This window comes from Schistocerca serialis, chromosome 8 (genome assembly GCF_023864345.2).
Source record: "Schistocerca serialis cubense isolate TAMUIC-IGC-003099 chromosome 8, iqSchSeri2.2, whole genome shotgun sequence".
NCBI classification, from domain to species: Eukaryota; Metazoa; Arthropoda; class Insecta; order Orthoptera; family Acrididae; genus Schistocerca; species Schistocerca serialis.
The window spans coordinates 572,987,964-573,012,340 of record NC_064645.1 but is presented as its reverse complement, the minus strand read 5'-3'; the positions used below and the strand labels follow the sequence as shown (position 1 = coordinate 573,012,340).

The following is a 24,377-nucleotide window of genomic DNA, read 5'->3' as shown; positions in this document are numbered from 1 at the left end:
ATGAATCATACAGACCATCTTGAATCTTCTCTACCCTTACACACAACATGTTGGAGTTGCAGACAATGCTTGACAATTAATTGAACTTTGATATTGTGACTTATATGTTTTATGGTTGGATTACAGTTCTTCGGAACTTAACGTGAAACCTGACTGGTCTGATCGTCATTTTCATGTTTAATGAAGCTACAGCATGTTGAAAAATTTCTGTCTTATTCATTTGAAGTTAGATTCAATGCTACAATAGTACTGTGCTATTCAGAATTGAAAAAAAAAAAAACAACACATTTTTAAATTTGTTTAATTATTTATTTATTTTCACAAACTTTATTTTATTACACATTCATGGAAGTGGCTCTTCCTCATCTTCTTCATTTATAGTGATGTTTCATCTGTTTATTTTACTTATTTTATTGCATAGCTGTCATCTGTTGATTCTACTAGTTTCCTGATTTAAAATATTTCTGTTTTTATTTTTGCAGATTGTTCATTCTTACATTCCTGCTTCCCAAGACATGGCTTTTATATGTGGCCTCTTGTGTAATTGGATTTGGTGCAGCCATAATATGGACTGGGCAGGGCAATTACCTCACACTCAATTCTGACTCTTCAACTATATCTCGGAACTCCGGTATCTTCTGGGCAATGCTGCAAGCCAGGTAAGAATAACTTCCAAATTAGCTTACAGAACTGCTATTTGTTCAGTGTGTGCATGCATGTAAGTGTGTGTGTGTGTGTGTGTGTGTGTGTGTGTGTGTGTGTGTGTGTGTGTCCGCGCGCGTGCACACACACACACACACACACACACACACGCACACACACACACACACACACACACACACACACACACACACACACACACACACACACACACACACAACACTCATTATTCAACAATTTTTTTCAATATGCACAAACATTTTGTTTGTCTGAACAAATGTCTCAGAAATAATATTTGTCAATCAAAGCATTATAGGTTTGTATTATTATATCACTGGTGTGACTCAGTAGAATAAAATGATTCTTTAGAGGAACTATTAACCTACTGAAATTTTTAAGAGTTTCATGACAGAAGTTGTAAGGTATAGCACCCAGCGGAAGTCATTTTGCAGAAAAATGATTTGCTTGGATTAAAGAGAAGAAAATGATCTGAACTTCATATATTAAATTTACGTAGTATCTTCTGCTCAGAAATACCCACACTGCCCTGTGTGACCTGGTATGTGGTGTTATTCAGTGTGTAATAATTTATAACGTTTCAAGAGTTTAAACATGGCTGTGCTTCAGCAACTGTGCATGCAAGATCTTTGGTGGATTGGAAATAACAGCCAACCATTTGCAAAAATACAGGTTTATTAAACCTAAATGTATTGTACAAATAACATGATGTGTTGGTGGCAGAGACAGTTTAAGGCACAAGTGCACCAAACTAAGAGGGGTGCCAAATTGCTAGATTTCAATATGGGCTGTATCACAATTAGAAGTCACCGATGGAGGTGCCAAGCTAAGAGGGATGACCAAGTGCAAGTATTATATATGTGCATATCACAATTAGCAGTGAAACTGATACCAGGAAAGGGTGCAAAGGAAAAGTGAGGTGGAGCAGGAAGGGGGTGGTGAGGGGGGGGGGGGTTGTAAATGTTACATCATTTGTGTTGAAAAATGTCTCAAATTGGCCCTGGCTGGTGGTATCTTGTTAGCAGCAGGTAAAACTGTCACTAACCTGAAAGTCAGTTCAAATCCTAAATTTAAAGTTATCCTCAGAAATGCTGGGGTCTGTGACCTGTTAACATGTATAAGAAAGTATTGTGTGTAACCTAGTAAAAACTGTGAAGTGTACTTCAGATTATATATACACAACACTGCAAACCCAAATCTACTAGTGGTACAAAAACGACAGTTGCTGTTGACGCTTACATAATTGTCAAGAAATGTATCACAGGAGAATGTCGTGTAAACATTGAAAACCTTGAATTGGCAGACTTTTGAAGGCAGAAGCAAATTATTCTGTGGAAGGCTGCTTACAAAACTCCAAGAGCCATTATTAAGTGAAGGCTCTAGAGAAATTCTTTGGACATCTATATATCACTTCCATAGAGACTGTGAGGCAACTATTGGACTAATTACAGCACATACAAAGCATTTAAGCAGTCAGTCACCCCACACTTCATACGCAATTGGAGCAGGAAGAAACCCTAACATGCAGCATCATGCTGAGTACCCTCTACCATGTGCTTCAGTGGTTTGCAGAACATGTATGTAGATGTAAATGTGAAATAAGGTGCTGTATTGGGCAAAACAGAGTACCGTAAAACTTTTTGTTATTATGTTAAAAGAGCTATGACAGAAGCAAACAAGTGGTGGTAGTTTATGTATTGGTGAGACTATTGATGATTATAAGAGTTCTGCATCATATTTTGATTAAATGTATATTATAAATATTGATGTCAGGAGTTTTAGATGTCAGTCTTGCTCGGTATAATAATTATGTGAATCTATCATTATCAGTATCTTGCATTTCACTGTTTATAATTATACTGACATAAGAGTTAAATCTCAAATACACTGTGAGACAGTTATTGTGCAATAATACATCTTAAACAATCCTTGAAAAAGACCTTGATATTAATGGGCATTTAAACCTAATTTTCCTTCTTGTGCCAATTATGACAATGATGTCATACCACTGCGAGCTAACCACAGCACTTGGACATTTGCTTCAGTTTACTAGGAACTGGCTTCTCGCATCTGTTTCTATCATGTGAACAGAACTGCAAATTAAAATGTGCTAATTTTTATACACATGGCTTGCTAGCTCCATTGAAGGAATCAAGACACTACTTTTATGCAGAATATGCACTAATCATTTATTGAAAAGTCTTAGTATTCAAAGAGCTTATTACAGGCATTGATATTGGTACTTTACTTCATGTGCCTCTTCAGGTATTAATTAATTACGTAGAACTTGGCAGCATGGCATCATGGTCACTGATTTTGAGGCATATGCCACAAATTTGATAACAGTAATTTCAAGGATTTCTTTTCCTGCCTTGTGATTTATGTCACTCTCTCACACATTCCCATCTCCTGCAGTGCATCTTACGTCCTGTTCTCCTGTTTTTGTGTCATCCATTCCTTTTTCCTTTTCTCTTTCATTAATGTTGGTCTGTGATCTTTAACATTTTTCAGACATTGCCAGATACTACAGCTGTTGCTCAGTTTTCTCCAGTTGATGTGTTCAAATTTTTTAAAATAACTGTTTCGGATTCTGTCCCTCCAATTTTTGCTTTCTTCATTTACAGATATTTCATCTCTTTAATTTTGATCTATTTACATCCTCACTCATTGATAAAGATTCAAAGCTTTGGTCAATCTTGGAGTGCAGACTGTTTAAAAAAATGGCATTGTGTCCAGTTTCTTCTTCTGTCTCCCCCCCCCCCCCCCCCCCTGCACTGATACTAAGACTACTTTAATTTACAAACTTGTTCTGATGCCTTTCTTTAAATCGTTATGTTGAGGCATCATTCCCCTCTGTTTTAATTTTCCTCATTCTTTTTCCTGCAAGCATTTATCTGCATTACCTGCTTCATTTCTTCCACCTAAACGCTAGTATTGTGTTAAAGGTTTTATTCTCTACATGTTATTGTCAAGAGTTTGACTGCAAAAGGGAAACTATTCAATTGAACTAGTTTCATCTGGTAATTTCTGATCAGTTCTTCAACTCTGCTGCCAGATGTCTTCATTATCTGGCCAAGTTATAAAATAAAAAAATCAAGGGACTGAAGCTGTATCTTTGCTGGACTTCTTACCTCATTAAGAATTCAACTCCAGTTTGTGTACATGTTCCTGATGGATCCACTTAAAGGCCACTGGATGTCACATCCCTCTACAGACTTAAGAGTTTGCAAATATCTTCAAACCTCTGTTTGTTCAAAGGTCACACTGTTCTCATTATAATTTATCTTACACTTGTTTCCTTCCGAGAAATCTCTAAAATCCTGCAGCACATCTTTCTAGGCACCAATGATTTCTACATTCAAGATTCTTAAAGATAGGAATGATTATTGCAGCTTCCCAGTCTTTAGCATTTTTTTCTTTTTGTTGCACAAATCCACCATGATTTTATTAGGATTTGATGTGTTGCAGCTTTCCTGTTTTTTATCTTTTTATATTTTCCTGCATTTCACTTAACTCCAGTTTCTCACCAGGCTTTCTTTTTCATTCCTTAATCTGCTATTAATTTTCAGTAAGTCACGAATTATTCTAAAATGGTATTTCAATTTTTGTTGAACTCTCCCTTCTTGCATTTTATGAATTTCAGAGGGCATTCATAGCATTTTTCAATATTCTGTGTAATATATTCTAATTATCCTTATTGCTCTTGTGGATTTTCTCACAATTTGCCTTTTGCTTGAAATTCAGATTATAATTTTATGCATTACTCTAAAGATATATTCTGTAAGTAGTTTTTATCTACATTTATTTAGATATGCCTAAGTTCTTGCTTTTTAATTGAATTGCAAAATTGGTATGTGATTTTAAATTTCTAACAGTCTTCTTGTTACTCTTGCAGCATGTTTTTTGGAAACCTCTTTGTATACTTCAAATTTCAAGGGAAAACACACATTGACCATGAAACTCGCATGGTAGTCTTCATTGTCCTTATAGTTCTTGCGGCAGTGGGGATAGTATTCCTCTTGGTACTAAGGCCTGCAGAGAGGGCAGATGGAGAGATGGTGGGTAAAGATACCACAGGCCCACTCACTGCACTGAAGAAGGCATTTAGGTTGTTCTTTACCAAGGATATGATGCTACTCACCCTGACTTTTTTCTACACAGGTGAGTGAATAGATTATTGTACGCAGACTTTGTATATCTGGAGATACAAACAATTTAGTTATAAGGACAGGCATAAATATTGTACTCAGTTTCCTAGAACCACAGATTGCTCTAGTTTTGGAAGTTAACACAACAGAGAGAAAGACTAAATATAGAATACTGTAATAACTGGAACTATGTCATTTAAGAATGCTATTTAATAAGAATGAGATGCAGGATGTTACTGCAGTTCATTATAAATATTTATTGTTACATTATTAATATTGGTAGAGGAAGGAAACCATATATAGTTACAGAAGTTTTTAGGCATGAAAGCTAGAAAATTATCTGAATAAATGAAGCTGGGTGTCACAATTTACAGTGATACAGGACAAACCGACAATGACAAACTTGCTAAAGGTGATACAGAAAGATGGAGAGTTCAAAGGAAATTTTGAAAAATGTTAGAATGCAACTGAATTTGAGATAGTTACATTTGAATTTATAAAAGGAAAAAAAGAGGAGTGAGGTTGGACATAAAAGAAAACACATTTTATAGAGGAGGAATTGCTGTGGAAGAACAATAAAACTTAGGAGCTAGTAAAGCAAAAGGACAAAACATAAACAGAAAGAGGATAAATATGCTTAAAATGCAAAAGACAAAGACAGAAATAAAACCACAGAAAAAATGAACTCTGTTGGAACAAGAGGAAGAAAACTCAAGAGTTTCAATATTAAGGTACGAAATGCTCATATATCTCATGTTGTAAACATTATTATGAGCTCCTTGTCCAGTCCCTCAAGGCCCAAGGGACATTAACTGGCTACCATGTCATCCTATGCCATTCAGCTTACATGGCTGCTGTAAGGAGGGGCCTATGGTCAGCACACCACTCTCCTGGCTCTTTTGTCAACTTACAAGAACTTGGTGCTGCTGTTTTTCATTGCAGCAGCTCCTCAGTTGGCATCACAAGACTGAGTATACCCTATACCAGGCCGCCTGCCAAGGAAAAACCATTTTCAGTGTTAGGAATCGAACCCAGGTCCTCCACATGTTAGCCATCTATGCTACCTACTCAACTATGGAGGCAGACAAATAATATTACATAGGCTTGCACAATATTAAAATTGTCTTAGCTATAATAAGTTGTTTTGTTTCATTACAGATATTTTAAATATGTTCTTGAGGTTACAGGGGAGTTTTCCTCTAGCATTTGGTTCAATATTAAGACAACATAGCTTTGATTTTTGTTTCATAGGTTTTTTTTTTTTTTTTCTCCTGGTCTCCTGGAAGCTATTTAGTTGTCACATTTGGGCCATGTCATGATGTTGGGATTATATTTGAAGTCTTGGTTAATGTAATGTATCGACTACCTTACATGATGGGCTATGTGGTTTTCTACATGCAATATTGGCTATTATTCTGGCTTTTTCTTTACTGTTGTTTGAATAAGCTGCTAATATTGGAGGTTCTTCGTTACAAGATAGACTTACAACTTAATGCAGAAAAAATTAATACAAAGTGCATCATTTTCTGTGTGATTATCATTGAATAATGGGATTATCAATATTATCACAAGTAATGATGCTGAGAATATAATCAGTATGTAATATGGAAAATTCAAATGGTTCAAATGGCTCCAAGCACTATGGGACTTAACATCTGAGGCCATCAGTTCCCTAGATTTAGAACCACTCAAACCTAACTAACCTAAGGACATCACACACATCCACACCCGAGGGAGGATTCGAACCTGCGACCGCAGCAGCAACGCGGTTCTGGACTGAGGCGCCTAGAACTGCTCAGTCATAGAGGCCAGCATATGGAAAGTAATGAACGATTTATTTTAGAGTTTGTTACTAATAATTAATACTCCAAATGAAATTTGAGATCATTTCTACAGTACATTCTTTTTATAGAAGCCAAAGTGGCTTTTATAAATAAATCTCTTTCAATTAGAGATGTAAAGAGTATGTGAGTATAAGTTTGAAATTGCTTATAAAAGAGCTATAGGTATACATGTTTGCAGTTACCACTCATTATCATATTGGTTTTATCATCGCTTTTCTCGAGTAGTTCGGAAATACTTCTCCCAAAAATGACATAGCAATTATATACTGGGGAAGGGGAGGGGGGCGGGGCAGTCAAAAAGTTCCCGGAATTTCATTGTGGCTATTTATTGCCACAATATAGGTACACATTCACTACTTAATCACTCTCAAAACAGGCCCTTACATGTGCACATACACTTGTTCCACCACTCCTGCCATTGCTACAAACAACCATGAAATTCCTTTTGTGGTATCTTCTGAAGTTCAGGCATCACATTGGTTTTGAAGCCTTCTACTGTGGCAAAATGATTATCTGTGAGTCCCTTTTTGATCTTGAGCAGATCCAGAAATTCAGTGGTGCTAAATCCGGTGAGTAGGGATGCGATTAGAGGAGTAGAATCTGCCAGGAAATTTCATATCAGTGCACACCCTGCTGCAGAGTGAAAATCTCACTCTGGAAACATCCCTCAGGCTGTAGCTAAGCCATGTCTCTGCAGTATCCATTCTTCCAGGAGTGCTAGTTCTGCAAGGTTCACAAAAGAGCTTCTGTGAAGTTTGGAAGGTAGGAGGCGAGGTACTGGCAGAATTGAAGCTGTGAGGACGGGTTGCGGGTCATGCTTGGGTAGCTCAGTCAGTTGCACTTGCCTGCAAAAGGCAGAGGTCCTGAGGTCGAATCTCAGTCCAGCACCCAGTTTTAATCTGCCAGAAAGTTTCAGAAGAGTAGAATGTTTGTTTCTGTGAGTCATGTCCCCCACAACATGCAATGTGTTGAGGGAACATTGTTTGTGTGTCCAGCTGATACAAATCCATGGTGCACCACACTTTCATTGCTGAAAATTGCAATGAGTTTCACTTTGTTTTGGATTTGAAATATTGTGATTTGGTCAAGGAGTGGATGTTGCGTGCCATTCTGATCACTGCCTTTTTTGCTCCAGGTTGTACGTGTGGTGTCACCGCCAGACATCACACTTGCTAGGTGGTAGCCTTTAATACGGCCGTGGTCTGTTAGTATACGTCGGACCCGCGTGTCGCCACTATCAGTGATTGCAGACCGAGTGCCGCCACACGGCAGGTCTAGTCTAGAGAGACTCCCTCGCACTCGCCCCAGTTTTACAGCTGACTTTGTTAGCGATGGTTCACTGTCTACATACGCTCTCACTTGCCGAGACGACAGTTTAGCATAGCCTTCAGCTATGTCATTTGCTACGACCTAGCAGGGCGCCATCTTCAGTTATTATTGATATCAATATTGTGAATCATGTACCATCAAGAGCGACATTCATCATTAATGGATTAAAGTTAAGTATCACACTAATTCCATCCGCTTTCTGAATTCTAATTCCTTGTCATGTTCCAGCCCTCACGTCAGTATAGTTCTTCCCTCCTCACACCAGCCTGCATGAGCTAAACCGCATGCATTTCGGCCTCCTCTAGTAACACGGTGTTAGCTCTTCTGCCAACCCAATAGTACATTTACGCCCAAGTCCCCATAACCAGTAATGATTGTCTTAAGAAACGTTAGGTCCTCTGTCCTTATTTCAAAAATATGGCTGCAGTCTACAGGTGAGTTCCATTTGATCCAATCAGCACCAGTGGACAAACTTTACGCTGACATATTCCGTTTTCAAATCAACTGACGGGATTGTGAAAATGGATCCATGACAGATCTGCAGTTCTTGTGCCAACTCATCAGTGGTCAATTGTCAGTATGATCTGATTAACTGTTTCACTTGCTCAACCTTCTTTTTGTTTCTGGAGGTTCATGATCTTCCACTGTGGTGCTCATCTTCCAACAATTCCTGTCCATCTCGAAATGTCAAAAATCATTCATAAATGGCTGTTTTCATTAAAGAAGATGGTGGTTTTTGTTAAAGCAGCATTCACAAAAAAAACTTTGTAAGGCTAAAAAAGTCTCTGAAGCAGATTTTCCCAATCTGCACATTAATCTGATGTTTGTCCTCTGCTTGCACTGCAACATTGTGCAAACAGAACACCACACACTCTTACCTGTAAAGAAACAAAAAATATTAAACAGATTATTGCGGAACAATCAAGAATAATTAGTTAAATCAGAATAATTAATTCAGAGTAATATCTGGTGAGCAAGATGTACGAGACAGGTGAAATACCCTCAGACTTCAAGAAGAATATAATAATTCCAATCCCAAAGAAAGCAGGTGTTGACAGATGTGAAAATTACCGAACTATCAGTTTAATAAGTCACAGCTGCAAAATACTAACGCAAATTCTTGAATGGAAAAACTGGTGGAAGCCGACCTCGGGGAAGATCAGTTTGGATTCCGTAGAAATGTTGGAACACGTGAGGCAATACTGACCTTACGACTTATCTTAGAAGAAAGATTAAGGAAAGGCAAACCTACATTTCTAGAATTTGTAGACTTAGAGAAAGCTTTTGACAATGTTGACTGGAATACTCTCTTTCAAATTCTAAAGGTGGCAGGGGTAAAATACAGGGACCGAAAGGCTATTTACAATTTGTGCAGAAACCAAATGGCAGTTATAAGAGTTGAGAGGCATGAAAGGGAAGCAGTGGTTGGGAAGGGAGTGAGACAGGGTTGTAGCCTCTCCCCGATGTTATTCAATCTGTATATTGAGCAAGCAGTAAAGGAAACAAAAGAAAAATTCAGAGTAGGTATTAAAATCCAGGGAGAAGAAATAAAAACTTTGAGGTTCGCCTTTGACATTGTAATTCTGTCAGAGACAGCAAAGTACTTGGAAGAGCAGTTGAACGGAATGGACAGTGTCTTGAAAGGAGGATATAAGATGAAAATCAACAAAACCAAAACGAGGATAATGGAATGTAGTCGAATTAAGTCGGGTGATGCTGAGGGAATTAGATTAGGAAACGAGACACTTATAGTAGTAAAGGAGTTTTGCTATTTGGGGAGCAAAATAACTGATGATGGTCGAAGTAGAGAGGATATAAAATTTAGACTGGCAATGGCGAGGAAAGCGTTTTTGAAGAAGAGAAATTTGTTAACATCGAGTATAGATTTAAGTGTCAGGAAGTCATTTCTGAAAGTATTTGTATGGAGTGTAGCCATGTATGGAAGTGAAACATGGACAATAAATAGTTTCGACAAGAAGAGAATAGAAGCTTTCGAAATGTGGTGCTACAGAAGAATGTTGAAGAACCATGGACCTTGCCGTTGGTGGGGAGGCTTGCGTGCCTCAGCGATACAGATAGCCGTACCGTAGGTGCAACCACAACGGAGGGGTATCTGTTGAGAGGCCAGACAAACGTGTGGTTCCTGAAGAGGGGCAGCAGCCTTTTCAGTAGTTGCAAGGGCAACAGTCTGGATGATTGACTGATCTGGCCTTGTAACAATAACCAAAACGGCCTTGCTGTGCTGGTACTGCGAACGGCTGAAAGCAAGGGGAAACTACAGCCGTAATTTTTCCCGAGGGCATGCAGCTTTACTGTATGATTACATTATGATGCCGTCCTCTTGGGTAAAATATTCCGGAGGTAAAATAGTCCCCCATTCGGATCTCCGGGCGGGGACTACTCAAGAGGATGTCGTTATCAGGAGAAAGAAAACTGGCGTTCTACGGATCGGAGCGTGGAATGTCAGATCCCTTAATCGGGCAGGTAGGTTAGAAAATTTAAAAAGGGAAATGGATAGGTTGAAGTTAGATATAGTGGGAATTAGTGAAGTTCGGTGGCAGGAGGAACAAGACTTCTGGTCAGGTGACTACAGGGTTATAAACACAAAATCAAATAGGGGTAAAGCAGGAGTAGGTTTAATAATGAATAGGAAAATAGGAATGCGGGTAAGCTACTACAAACAGCATAGTGAACGCATTATTGTGGCCAAGATAGATACGAAGCCCACGCCTACTACAGTAGTACAAGTTTATATGCCAACTAGCTCTGCAGATGATGAAGAAATTGAAGAAATGTATGATGAAATAAAAGAAATTATTCAGATTGTGAAGGGAGACGAAAATTTAATAGTCATGGGTGACTGGAATTCGAGTGTAGGAAAAGGGAGAGAAGGAAACATAGTAGGTGAATATGGATTGGGGGACAGAAATGAAAGAGGAAGCCGCCTGGTCGAATTTTGCACAGAGCACAACATAATCATAACTAACACTTGGTTTAAGAATCATGAAAGAAGGTTGTATACATGGAAGAACCCTGGAGATACTAAAAGGTATCAGATAGATTATATAATGGTAAGACAGAGATTTAGGAACCAGGTTTTAAATTGTAAGACATTTCCAGGGGCAGATGTGGACTCTGACCACAATCTATTGGTTATGACCTGTAGATTAAAACTGAAGAAACTGCAAAAAGGTGGGAATTTAAGGAGATGGGACCTGGATAAACTAAAAGAACCAGAGGTTCTACAGAGATTCAGGGAGAGCATAAGGGAGCAATTGACAGGGATGGGGGAAGGAAATACAGTAGAAGAAGAATGGGTAGCTTTGAGGGATGAAGTAGTGAAGGCAGCAGAGGATCAAGTAGGTAAAAAGACGAGGGCTAGTAGAAATCCTTGGGTAACAGAAGAAATATTGAATTTAATTGATGAAAGGAGAAAATATAAAAATGCAGTAAGTGAGACAGGCAAAAAGGAATACAAACGTCTCAAAAATGAGATCGACAGGAAGTGCAAAATGGCTAAGCAGGGATGGCTAGAGGACAAATGTAAGGATGTAGAGGCCTATCTCACTAGGGGTAAGATACATACTGCCTACAGGAAAATTAAAGAGACCTTTGGAGAAAAGAGAACGACTTGTATGAATATCAAGAGCTCAGATGGAAACCCAGTTCTAAGCAAAGAAGGGAAAGCAGAAATGTGGAAGGAGTATATAGAGGGTCTATACAAGGGCGATGTACTTGAGGACAATATTATGGAAATGGAAGAGGATGTAGATGAAGATGAAATGGGAGATATGATACTGCGTGAAGAGTTTGACAGGGCACTGAAAGACCTGAGTCGAAACAAGGCCCCCGGAGTAGACAATATTCCATTGGAACTACTAACGGCCGTGGGAGAGCCAGTCCTGACAAAACTCTACCATCTGGTGAGCAAGATGTATGAGACAGGCGAAATACCCTCAGACTTCAAGAAGAATATAATAATTCCAATCCCAAAGAAAGCAGGTGTTGACAGATGTGAAAATTACCGAACTATCAGCTTAATAAGTCACAGCTGCAAAATACTAACACGAATTCTTTACAGACGAATGGAAAAACTAGTAGAAGCCAACCTCGGGGAAGATCAGTTTGGATTCCGTAGAAACACTGGAACACGTGAGGCAATACTGACCTTACGACTTATCTTAGAAGAAAGATTAAGGAAAGGCAAACCTACGTTTCTAGCATTTGTAGACTTAGAGAAAGCTTTTGACAATGTTGACTGGAATACTCTCTTTCAAATTCTGAAGGTGGCAGGGGTAAAATACAGGGAGCGAAAGGCTATTTACAATTTGTACAGAAACCAGATGGCAGTTATAAGAGTCGAGGGAGATGAAAGGGAAGCAGTGGTTGGGAAGGGAGTAAGACAGGGTTGTAGCCTCTCCCCGATGTTGTTCAATCTGTATATTGAGCAAGCAGTAAAGGAAACAAAAGAAAAATTCGGAGTAGGTATTAAAATTCATGGAGAAGAAATAAAAACTTTGAGGTTCGCCGATGACATTGTAATTCTGTCAGAGACAGCAAAGGACTTGGAAGAGCAGTTGAATGGAATGGACAGTGTCTTGAAAGGAGGATATAAGATGAACATCAACAAAAGCAAAACAAGGATAATGGAATGTAGTCGAATTAAGTCGGGTGATGCTGAGGGAATTAGATTAGGAAATGAGGCACTTAAAGTAGTAAAGGAGTTTTGCTATTTGGGGAGCAAAATAACTGATGATGGTCGAAGTAGAGAGGATATAAAATGTAGGCTGGCAATGGCAAGGAAAGCGTTTTTGAAGAAGAGAAATTTGTTAACATCCAGTATTGATTTAAGTGTCAGGAAGTCATTTCTGAAAGTATTTGTATGGAGTGTAGCCATGTATGGAAGTGAAACATGGACGATAAATAGTTTGGACAAGAAGAGAATAGAAGCTTTCGAAATGTGGTGCTACAGAAGAATGCTGAAGATTAGATGGGTAGATCACATAACGAATGAGGAAGTATTGAATAGGATTGGGGAGAAGAGAAGTTTGTGGCACAACTTGACCAGAAGAAGGGATCGGTTGGTAGGACATGTTCTGAGGCATCAAGGGATCACCAATTTAGGATTGGAGGGCAGCGTGGAGGGTAAAAATCGTAGAGGGAGACCAAGAGATGAATACACTAAGCAGATTCAGAAGGATGTAGGTTGCAGTAGGTACTGGGAGATGAAAAAGCTTGCACAGGATAGAGTAGCATGGAGAGCTGCATCAAACCAGTCTCAAGACTGAAGACCACAACAACAACAACAGGTGGGTAGATCACATAACTAATGAGGAGGTACTGAATAGGATTGGGGAGAAGAGAAGTTTGTGGCACAACTTGGATAGAAGAAGGGATCGGTTGGTAGGACATGTCCTGAGGCATCAAGGGATCACAAATTTAGCATTGGATGGCAGCGTGGAGGGTAAAAATCGTAGAGGGAGACCAAGAGATGAATACACTAAGTAGATTCAGAAGGATGTAGGTTGCAGTAGGTACTGGGAGATGAAGAAGCTTGCACAGGATAGATTAGCATGGAGAGCTGCATCAAACCAGTCTCAGGACTGAAGACAACAACAACAATGAGGGGCAGCAAAACAGTTACAATGAAATTCCAGGATGTTTTTGACTGTCCTTTGTATGTCCTCCTGCATGCGATATATAATTTCTGTAGTTGATGTTCCATCACATTTATACATTTTTGTTTGCAGTAAATTTTATTAGTATGTGCACTATGATTTCAAAGTTTTTTATAGTTTTTATTTAATTTTTGAATCTAATATGGTTCTGAGGTCGCTCAAGCCATTTCTGTTACCTTTTTCCTGATTCTTGCCATAAAATATCACATGCAGTTTCATTTACTCTCTTTAAACTTTGTTATTTCCAGTGACATTATTGGACCAGCCAGCCTTGATTTTATTTTTAATCCAATATATGAAGTACCTTTGTTCAGAGTTTTACCTTGAAGACAAAAGTGACAGCTTACTTTCCTTAGTTTCCTTCCATGTTGTCTAAGCAAATTATCTTACAGGTTGTCACAGTTAAAGTAAATACAGTACATATTCAGGAAAGATTAGCAATAAGAATATTATGTAAAGTAAACTACAGGTCTTGGAGATGTGTGTTTTCATAGATCATGGAATCCCTAAATTTTTACCAATTAACTTCCCCCAAAATGATATTTATGGCTGGCAATTAATATAAAATCCAGTGGTTCCTGTGATTTATGCTACCAAAGAACAAGACACACCATCTTTATACAGAGTTTTGTAATTTGTCATGGAGTCTGTAACCTCCCCACAAAATTTATAATAATTGACAATATTATTTAGGGATGCTAATGGACATTGCTCTAAGCGTAACCTGCCCACAATCAAATGTACTGACAATGGCAACAAAAATGTGAAATACGCAATCTGACTCAAATATAAATTCTTCACAAAATTTAAAGTCCGTTCAGTGACAAGAAAATACAATTAAATCGAAATATCGGTCTTTGGCCCTGTGTAAAACAATCAGAATTCAAGTTTTACCTCAGAATAAATGGACGTTACATATCTGCTCTTGTTGTTGCGCACCGCTTGGAGGAACTGCATTGCAAATAATAATATTCTCCTTTTTTGTGATTTTACTAAAAAATTTTCTTTTAAAGAAGTGGAGTGAAAAGGGAAGTGCAACGAGATCTTTAGTTCAAAAAAAATTACACTTTTGAAAAAAATGCTTTTGAAATAAAAAATTATTATTGGGAGACTTGTTGGAGAATAATTACAATAAATAAAATTTTTCATTATCTAATGATTATATTAATTAACAGTATACCTTATTCCTCATCTTGACCATTGTTGCCGACCGCCTACATCACACAACCGCACTGGGCTGCTACTACTGACCGACCGCTCTGCAAGACGACTACAGACTGAGTACTGCTCTCAACTAGACAGAGCTACAGACTCGCAACGACTACTGTACTGCACTGGCCTACAGCTACTAACAGCCTGAGCAACGACTACTGACTGACTGAGAACCGCTCGCAACACTCGCGCGGTCAAGCGCATACTCTCTGGTCACAGATGCTACAATGCCTCGCCATCGCTGCTGCGTTACATACGTGTTTCATAACCCTCCACTCGGGGGGCAAAAATTTGGCAGCGATGGTGAGTCATTTGGACTTGCCAAGCGCGGCAAAATTTTTCTTTAATTAACAAAATCCTACAACTTACAGAATATTTAAATGTTGTGCACACGCACTAAGTACAAAATATATCAGACAAGGACAAAATGTGAATACTAAACATAGTAGCAAATCAGAAAAGTATATACAAACTTTTTGACAGATAAAGTGCACAGGCACTGAAAAAATTCTTTAGCATATTCAGAACAAATAAACAGACTGGCAAAAAATATTATGTTGACAAGTGTACATGCACTGAAAAATGTCTTTAGCATTTTCACAACAAATAAACATAATGGCAAAAAAAAAAAAAAAAATTCATGTCCAAAGTGCACATGCACTGAAAAATGTCTTTAGTATTTTCACAACAAATAAACATAATGGCAAACATCATGTCGACCAGTGACATAAGTGTACTCACACTGGAGTTTAGCGAATCGAAAAATGTATAACCTATGAACATAAATGATGTTACCAAAAAAAAATTTTTTCTTTATGTGACAAGAATCAGGATAGGAAAGGGAAGGATTGCATCATGGTTGTAGCACTTTAGATTGCACACAGCTGCTCTGAAAGTCCATATCTTTCCACAGTAGTACAACACCAAGTGACACAACTTGAAGTTCTTTTCCCATCAGAATTTATCAGTGTAGCCAAGACACTGAACTGTCGTAGTAATGTTCCATGTTTTCATTTTGGCAGTACATTAGGTACACCAAACAGTGGGACCATAATAATGTCTTCATCGCTCATGGTGGTGGACAGCATGTCGTGTCAACACCACACTCTTACAAGGCACACCAACGTAGAATTAGTGCAAAACCAAATATAGTGCTCCATGATCACTGGGATAAACAGGACAAATGGACATTGCAGTAATTCAGGGTAGTCAGCTTATGAGGTGAAGGACATCAAGTCACATAATATTGACAATTACAGTCTTCATTGATAGTTCGTGGCATTCATAGCCCAGTTATTGAACATTTCTGTACCAAGTATGTAGTATTACAGAAAAATGTTCATTAATTGTTTTACATAGAATCAGTAGCCTTCTTTTCCTGGTTACAAAGCATTATGAAATAATCGCATTCTTTTCAGTTACAGAGTATAATCAAGAATCATTAACCTTCTCCTAATTACAGTTAATTAATCATTTGTCTTTAATTAATCATTTGTCTAATTACAGTTAATTAATCATTTGTATAATTACAGTTAATTAATCATTTGTCGTTAATTAATCATTTGTCTAATTACAGTTAATTAATCATTTGTCGTTAATTAATCATTTGTCTAATTACAGTTAATTAATTAATCATTTGTCATTTCAATATATTAAGAATTATTAGCCTTAATTAATTACAAAGCATTATTAAACTGTCACATTCATTTCAAATTACAAAGTATGAACATTGAAAACAAGAGTTAATTAATGGCATAATTAATAACAATTTCGTTGATTGACATTAATTATTGGCACTCAGTGGCCATCAAGTATTGAATAGAATAAAACATAGTTCATCATTCAGTATTATTCAGATCATTACAAAGTCATTATTAAAAATCAGTTAATTACAGTCAAATCATTAGTAATCACAGGCATTACAATAAACAGTGGCAGTTATTAGCTAGTGACAAAGCATTATTTTGAATATAGTCTCATTAAGAGGTCATTACTCGAGTGACATGCTATTCAGAGTTGATCAGTATTATTCAGAATTATCATAAACTAGTGACATTATACATTTTTTTGGTAGCAATGCATTGCGTTGGGATTGATAATTAATTGCTGAGGCATAATACTTTTTGCTTTTGACCTATTGCTGCAAATGAGGATAGGTAACGTCATTCGTCATGAGTCAGCTGTAGCAAGATTATGTAACAAGGCAGTACATGTGATCACATTTATAAATGATAAACACAAATGGGTAAAAAATATAAAAATGCAAGTACTAGAACAGGTATAATAAGTAACAGGTTTAGTAAGTGTCATGAAAAACTTCTCCTGGAAAAAATACAAAAACGGATTATTGACCTGAAAGAAGAAACGCACACTATGCTGAAAAGTAGTGAACTTCGAATTAACAAGTAGTGAAATGTGTATAAAATGTGTTCCATAGCTGTCCTTTCCAAAACTTTCCGTCATCCTACTATGCAATGTAACACCTGCTGTCAAAGCAAACCGCAACAAATACTTAAATAACTACGTGGCATAAAGAAAAAAAAAACTTCATTATCCATATCATCATAACTTCACCATTGTCATCACCTGTAAAGAAAAACTTCATTATTCATAATACCATTTCCTTCATCATTATTCATCAGTATTCACTATCATCTGCAAAAAATCACTTCATTACTCATTACATAACTATTCCTTATCTCTAGCATATTTCATCACTAAAAATAAGATGTGTAGTTCTCTCTGACAGCCTGCATCAATCACCTTGTATTCTGAAAGAAAAAATTAGTTAAGACTGCTATTCTGTGATGAGTATAGTATAGTCTTGTTAATGCTTGTTAATCCTGATCCCTTTACTCTTCCTCATAAAGTTATTGCATCTCCTTTCGTTTATTCCGTAGGTGAAATTCCCATTTATGTTAAATTTATTTCTTAGAATCATCATTCCTTTCTGAAATTGATGAACAAAGATTAATGTCTTGCATTTAAATCCTATACCCACTAAATAATGACTGGTTTATGGTGACACAATTAACCATACAGCATAACATGACAGAAAACGTAATATGTCCAAGACATTGACAGTGTTCGGATGCGAAAAAATGTACACAGAATAATACAATGCAGTAGCAAAAAAAAATGTGAAACAGTCACGATGTTGAGATGTCATAAGGCAAAAAAAAAAATGTCAAAGTCTACTGGTGTGTGTTATATCTTAACTATTTCATAGTGCATACAAACAAAACTGGAGTACAGTCATATACACAAAAAAATGGAAAATGTGCACGGTCTGATGTGTAACGACAAGAAAAGCGACCTGCTAACCTTACCTTGCCGGGCACTTGCCAAAAAAAAAATACGATAATCATCAATAATTAGTCAGGTGAATTAATTGCATTAGTAAATGGCATCATAGTGTGTTGAATCATACAGTGGTTTCACTCAATAAACGGTTTAATGTTTGAGATATGGTGATTGCCTTTCGATTTTCTGGTTCTCAAAGTTTCGACGTGTACAACATTGGGGTGAGGGATACTGCGAATCCGATACGGACCTGCGTATAGAAGTTCAAATTTACTGCACTTACCTTTTAATTTGCTGGATAAATAGTGTGTACGTACTAATATCTTCTGTCCAACGTGAAAGTCGCGGCGTGTACAAACCTGTTTTTGCTGTCTTCTCCGGCGCTCTGCGGCACGTTTGATGTTGTTCAGCGCAATGTCAATTATTTCGTGGTGTCGTAGGCGACGATTTTTGGGGAATTCTATTAATTCTTTAATTTTGTTCGGTGGTTCAACGTTTTTCAGTATAACAGTCGGAGATAGCATAGTGGATTCATTTGAAATGGAATTAATTACATCTTGGAATGAGAGTATGTGTGTATCCCAATCAATATGTCTTTTGTGGCAGTATATTCTGCACAGCTTACCAATTTCCTTCATTAATCTTTCACAAGGGTTCGAAGAAGCGTGGTACTTGGATATATAGATCGGAGAAATGTTTCTAGCTCGTAACATGCGTGTCCATACACTACTACGAAATTGAGATCCATTATCAGAAATTACTTTCATTACATGCCCTACATGAGATAGAAAATGTTTTACAAATGCATTTGAAACAGTTTTAGCAGTAGCTTTGCGTAACGGAGTGAAAGTAACAAATTTTGAAGTGAGCTCAACAGCGACAAAAATGTAGCAAAAACCTCTGTTAGTTCTCGGAATCGGACCAAAAATATCTACTGCGGCCATGTGTCTTAATTTCACAGGTATAATGGGATATAAAGGAGGAATATGTGAAGTGGTGTCTGATTTAGCTTTCTGGCAAATTTTACAAGACGCTAAAACTCGTCGTATACGTTTTTCCATGTTGGTAAAATAACAGTTCTGTCTCAGTATAAGAAAACATTTTCGTGCTCCGTAATGTGCGTAACTTAAATGAGTGTACCAAATTAGTTTGTTAACCAGTTCGTCAGGAATGCATAATAACCAAATGTTGCTGTCAGGATGAGAGCGGCGAAACAGAATGTCATTGCGTACAGTGTAGTGGTTCCTAATCGTAACATTTTTCCTATCTTGCCAAAGGTGTTTAATTTCTTTCCACACATTGTCCTTATTTTGTTCTTGTGCTATGTCCTGTAATGACGATGAAATAAAATTTTCAAATGCAACTTGCTGAATGTACATGACACTGAAATTTGCTTTGCAGAAGTTGGTTGCTACGTCTTGCTGATTGTTGCTGAGAGAACGCGATAGTGCGTCTGCTATAACATTTTGTGTGCCGGGAATGTGAACTATTGTAAAATTAAATTCCTGTAAATATAGTTTCCATCTACTTAATCTATCGTGAGTGAATTTGGCTGAAAGTAAAAATTGTATCGCTCTGTGGTCAGTGTAAACAGTGGTATGTCTGCCATAAAGAAAATGCCGAAATCTCGTAAAAGCCCATACAACACATAATGTTTCAAGTTCTGTAACGGAGTAATTTCGTTCAGCGGGTGACAAAATGCGACTTGCAAATGCGATGTTTTTAATTACTGTAGAGCCATCTTGTTCTATTTCCTGGAAAATGTGTACGCCTAAAGCGGTGTTGGAACTGTCGGTGGCAATGGAAAAATTTCTAGTAAGATCTGGGTGCGATAATAGTGGTGCATTCAACAAAGCATGTTTCACGTAACATTCTCGTGAACAAAATTCTGCGTGTCAAAAGTAATGTTTGCGTTACTGTAATATGCAATCTGTGCTGTATCTGGTTAAAATCCATCTTACGTTCCGTTATTTATTTTACGGGAGGATGCTGTGGCATATCCACTATATGAACTGTTCTGTTATTTCTTATGGACGTGTTACGCTATGGATGACACCTATTGTCTGTTTCATTCATGATTATTCGTTGTTGCTGATGTTGTTGCTGCTGAAAAGATCGACTGTTATTAAATGTACGCTGAAAATTGTGCTCATCATTTTTACGTCTGTCATGATAGTAATTTCTATACGGCGCATAGCGATGCGAGTTGAAATAGTGTGTTGTCTGTACGTAGTTATTTCTTTGCTGCCATGCGTTACTATTTGTTGGAGCTGAGACTATACATGCACGCGGCGAAACATTAAAGTTTGGTTGACCTTGTAGACTGCATTGTTGGTTAGGTATGCTAAGCGGCTGACTTTCATGCTATTGTGGTGAAGAACATCTATTGTTACAAAAATATGGTTTCTATTGCTGATAATTTTACACATACTGATGATTACGATTTTATCCGTTATTAAAATTACGCTGGTTCTGGAGTGCCTAATGAAAATTGTCACATTCGGTAAAAGTTTGTCACATCGGGTTTTCATTACTCGTTTCTTAATACTAGGTAGAGCAATAGTTAAAGAGCAGTTTTGATAGATATAAAGGATAGTAGAAGAGAAGGCAGCAGTGCAGAAAACTAAAGATGAAACAGCACTACTACAGCTCGGGGCCCTATGCTCGCTACGGCACATATTCATTAAAGCGTAATGAATCCCCTGAGGTCATTTACGCACTGCAAATAAATTTTAGCTTTTGTGTTACAGGCAATAGCGGTAAAATTTCAAAGGCAAATTGTTGTATTCGTGCTAATTCAAATTTCTTCATTACAGGCAATGCTGTTGTAAATACAAAAATAAATTGTCGCATCTGGTTCAAAGCTAGCTTCTGCATTACAGGTAATAGCGGTGAATGTACAAAGATAAATTGTCGTATACAGTGCAAAGCGTGTACCTGTACGCTGTCATTATTAAATTCCTTAGATTTTCTTACAAATGCAAATTGCTCGAAATCTACGTTCTCGTCATTGAATTTGATAACATGCTCAGGCTTGTGTGTGAATCCGCTCGTCTGTGTCATTTCGTACCTTAAGTTGTGTAGCTTTTCAGATTTTAATTCGCGTGGCTTTTCGGATTTTAAGTCGCGTAGTTGCTGTAAATTGCTCACATTATACACGCTGTGTGACTCTGACAAATGCTCGCAACGTGGCGGGTTCTGTGACGTATTGGTGACTGAAATAATTGTTAATTCTGTTACTTTAATACTTTCGTCAATTTGGTTGTTGTGTCTTGCAAATTTCTCGTCATCTTCCGTGTTCGGAGTGTGTGAAACTTCCACTGACTCTAAATTAATTTTGTCGCGAATCTGTACTGCGTTTTTAGGGCATTCTTCAGTGACTGCATTAATTTCGTGTATCACTGTTGCGTTTGCTGAACATTGTTCAGTGACTGCTTTAACTTCGTCTTTATGTAATTCTGTTGTGCTTACACGTGTGCTACTTAATTCTTGTGCAACAGTGCCAACTTTTTCATTACTGTTATTAGCACAAGTCTTAGTATCCTCACGTAATTGACTTGTATTATCACAATTTTGCGTGGCAATGGCTTTAATCTGTTCACTAATCCGTTCATTTCGTTCACTAAGTTGTTTGATTTTTTTATCAATGTTGTCTTGTTCTTCATTCGATTGTTTATCCCTTTCATTAATCAGTTTGCTTCGTTCGAGATTGTTATCCAGTTTTTCATTCATTAGACGTAACATTACCAAAATTTGACCCAAGCCATTAACTACTCTAATATCTGTGCTGTTTAATTGCGTACCGACAATTGTCACGTTTTGCTTGACCATTTGGTCATTCTGTAATTCACAGAAAGGTTTATCAGTCGGACGTACACTGTCAGTCATTGTTTCGGAATTAAATAAATCCGTCCTACTTTGTGTGATCTGTTCATCTTCATTAGACAAATTTGTCTGCTCGTCACGTGAATTTACTAAATCGGTTGTGTTAAGCTCGGCAGCGCTCATTACTATAGACCGCTCCGCGTCATCAATTGTCGTCGAGTTAACAGACGAGACAATTGAATTCGTTTGTTCATCATTAAGGTAAAAGTCATCATTAGTGGTTGGAATGCACTGATTGTTAGTGAACGCAGGATTGTCATCATTACGCTGCGTATCACAATTACTATCGGTCACGTTGTTGAAGTCGGTAATTTCATTCATAATACCTCGCGATACACTATTCACAGTCTTTCGCGGCATTTTTACAATAGTCAAAATTTTTCACAAAACAAATAAACACAATGCAAAAGCAACACACAAATACAACAAAGCAACAAATTGCCGTTGACCTGTAGAAGGAAAGTCACAAGATTAATAAAAGCGTTGCGCCAAATCCTAATTATACTTAAGCAAATAAGAGCAGATATCTGACTGTTGCTCAAAAGACTCTCAACGAAATACGATCCTGGACTGGGTGTCGCCAAGTGTAACCTCCCACCGCAATTTTTTATATAAGAAAATATAGCAATACTTAATAGAAATGGGAGCCAAGTGTAACCTCCCCACAAAAATTTTAAAAGAAAATAACGATACTAATTAGAAATGCTGATGGACATGGCTCTAAGCGTAACCTGCCCACAATCAAATGTACTGACAATGGCAACAAAAATGTGAAATACGCAATCTGACTCAAATATAAATTCTTCACAAAATTTAAAGTCCGTTCAGTGACAAGAAAATACAATTAAATCGAAATATCGGTCTTTGGCCCTGTGTAAAACAATCAGAATTCAAGTTTTACCTCAGAATAAATGGACGTTACATATCTGCTCTTGTTGTTGCGCACCGCTTGGAGGAACTGCATTGCAAATAATAATATTCTCCTTTTTTGTGATTTTACTAAAAAATTTTCTTTTAAAGAAGTGGAGTGAAAAGGGAAGTGCAACGAGATCTTTAGTTCAAAAAAAATTACACTTTTGAAAAAAATGCTTTTGAAATAAAAAATTATTATTGGGAGACTTGTTGGAGAATAATTACAATAAATAAAATTTTTCATTATCTAATGATTATATTAATTAACAGTATACCTTATTCCTCATCTTGACCATTGTTGCCGACCGCCTACATCACACAACCGCACTGGGCTGCTACTACTGACCGACCGCTCTGCAAGACGACTACAGACTGAGTACTGCTCTCAACTAGACAGAGCTACAGACTCGCAACGACTACTGTACTGCACTGGCCTACAGCTACTAACAGCCTGAGCAACGACTACTGACTGACTGAGAACCGCTCGCAACACTCGCGCGGTCAAGCGCATACTCTCTGGTCACAGATGCTACAATGCCTCGCCATCGCTGCTGCGTTACATACGTGTTTCAAGTCCGAACAATGTATTCCGTTATGCTGCAGCCTATGACAAGCTGCTAGCAGAAGTAAAGCAAGACTCTGGTAATCTTAGTAGAATAAAAAAAAGTGTACATCGTATTAGCTACTTATTTTTACAAATTGTTTATTTATTGATATTCATGTATGAAAAACTTATGTTAATAATATTTGAACTTACAATATTCACCATTATTATAGCATATAGGTAATGATTATTTTGTGATAACTATCAGAGCCATGCAGATCATGAGGCAAATACACTATGTGATCAAAAGTATCCGGACACCTCCAAAACATTGTGCTATCACTTTCTGCCAGGTACTCCATATCAGCAACCTCAGTAGTCATTAGACATCATGAGAGAGCAGAATGGGGCACTCCGCATAACTCGCAGAATTCAAATGTAGTCAGGTGATTGGGTGTCACTTGTATCATACGTCTGTATACAAGTTTCCACACTCCTAAACATCCATAGGTCCACTGTTTCCGAAGTGCTAGTCAAGTGGAAATGTGAAGGGACACATACAGCACAAAAGTGCACAGGCTGACCTCATCTGTTGACTGACAGAGACCGCCGACAGTTGAAGAGGGTTGTAATGTGTAATAGGCAGATATCTACCCAGACCATCACACAGGAATTCCAAACTGCATCAGGATCCACTGCAAGTACCATGACACTTAGGTGGGAGGTGAGAAAAACTTGGATTTCATGGTCAAGCGGCTGCTCATAAACCAGAAAGTCACACCGGTAAACGCCAAACAATGCCTTGCTTGGTGTAAGGAGTGTAAACACTGGACGATTGAACAGT

The 24,377-nt window shown here is 37.7% G+C and overlaps 1 protein-coding gene across 1 annotated transcript in view; it reads left to right on the top strand.

The window, feature by feature from the left end:
* The window catches only part of LOC126416454 (UNC93-like protein MFSD11), a 232,532-nt gene that overhangs the window by 177,701 nt on the left and 30,454 nt on the right, over positions 1-24,377 (top strand). Inside the window, exons 3-4 of the mRNA XM_050084188.1 lie at positions 483-659; positions 4,574-4,839. Of these exons, the coding sequence (XP_049940145.1) occupies positions 483-659; positions 4,574-4,839 (443 nt within the window). The remainder of the gene's footprint in view (positions 1-482; positions 660-4,573; positions 4,840-24,377) is intronic.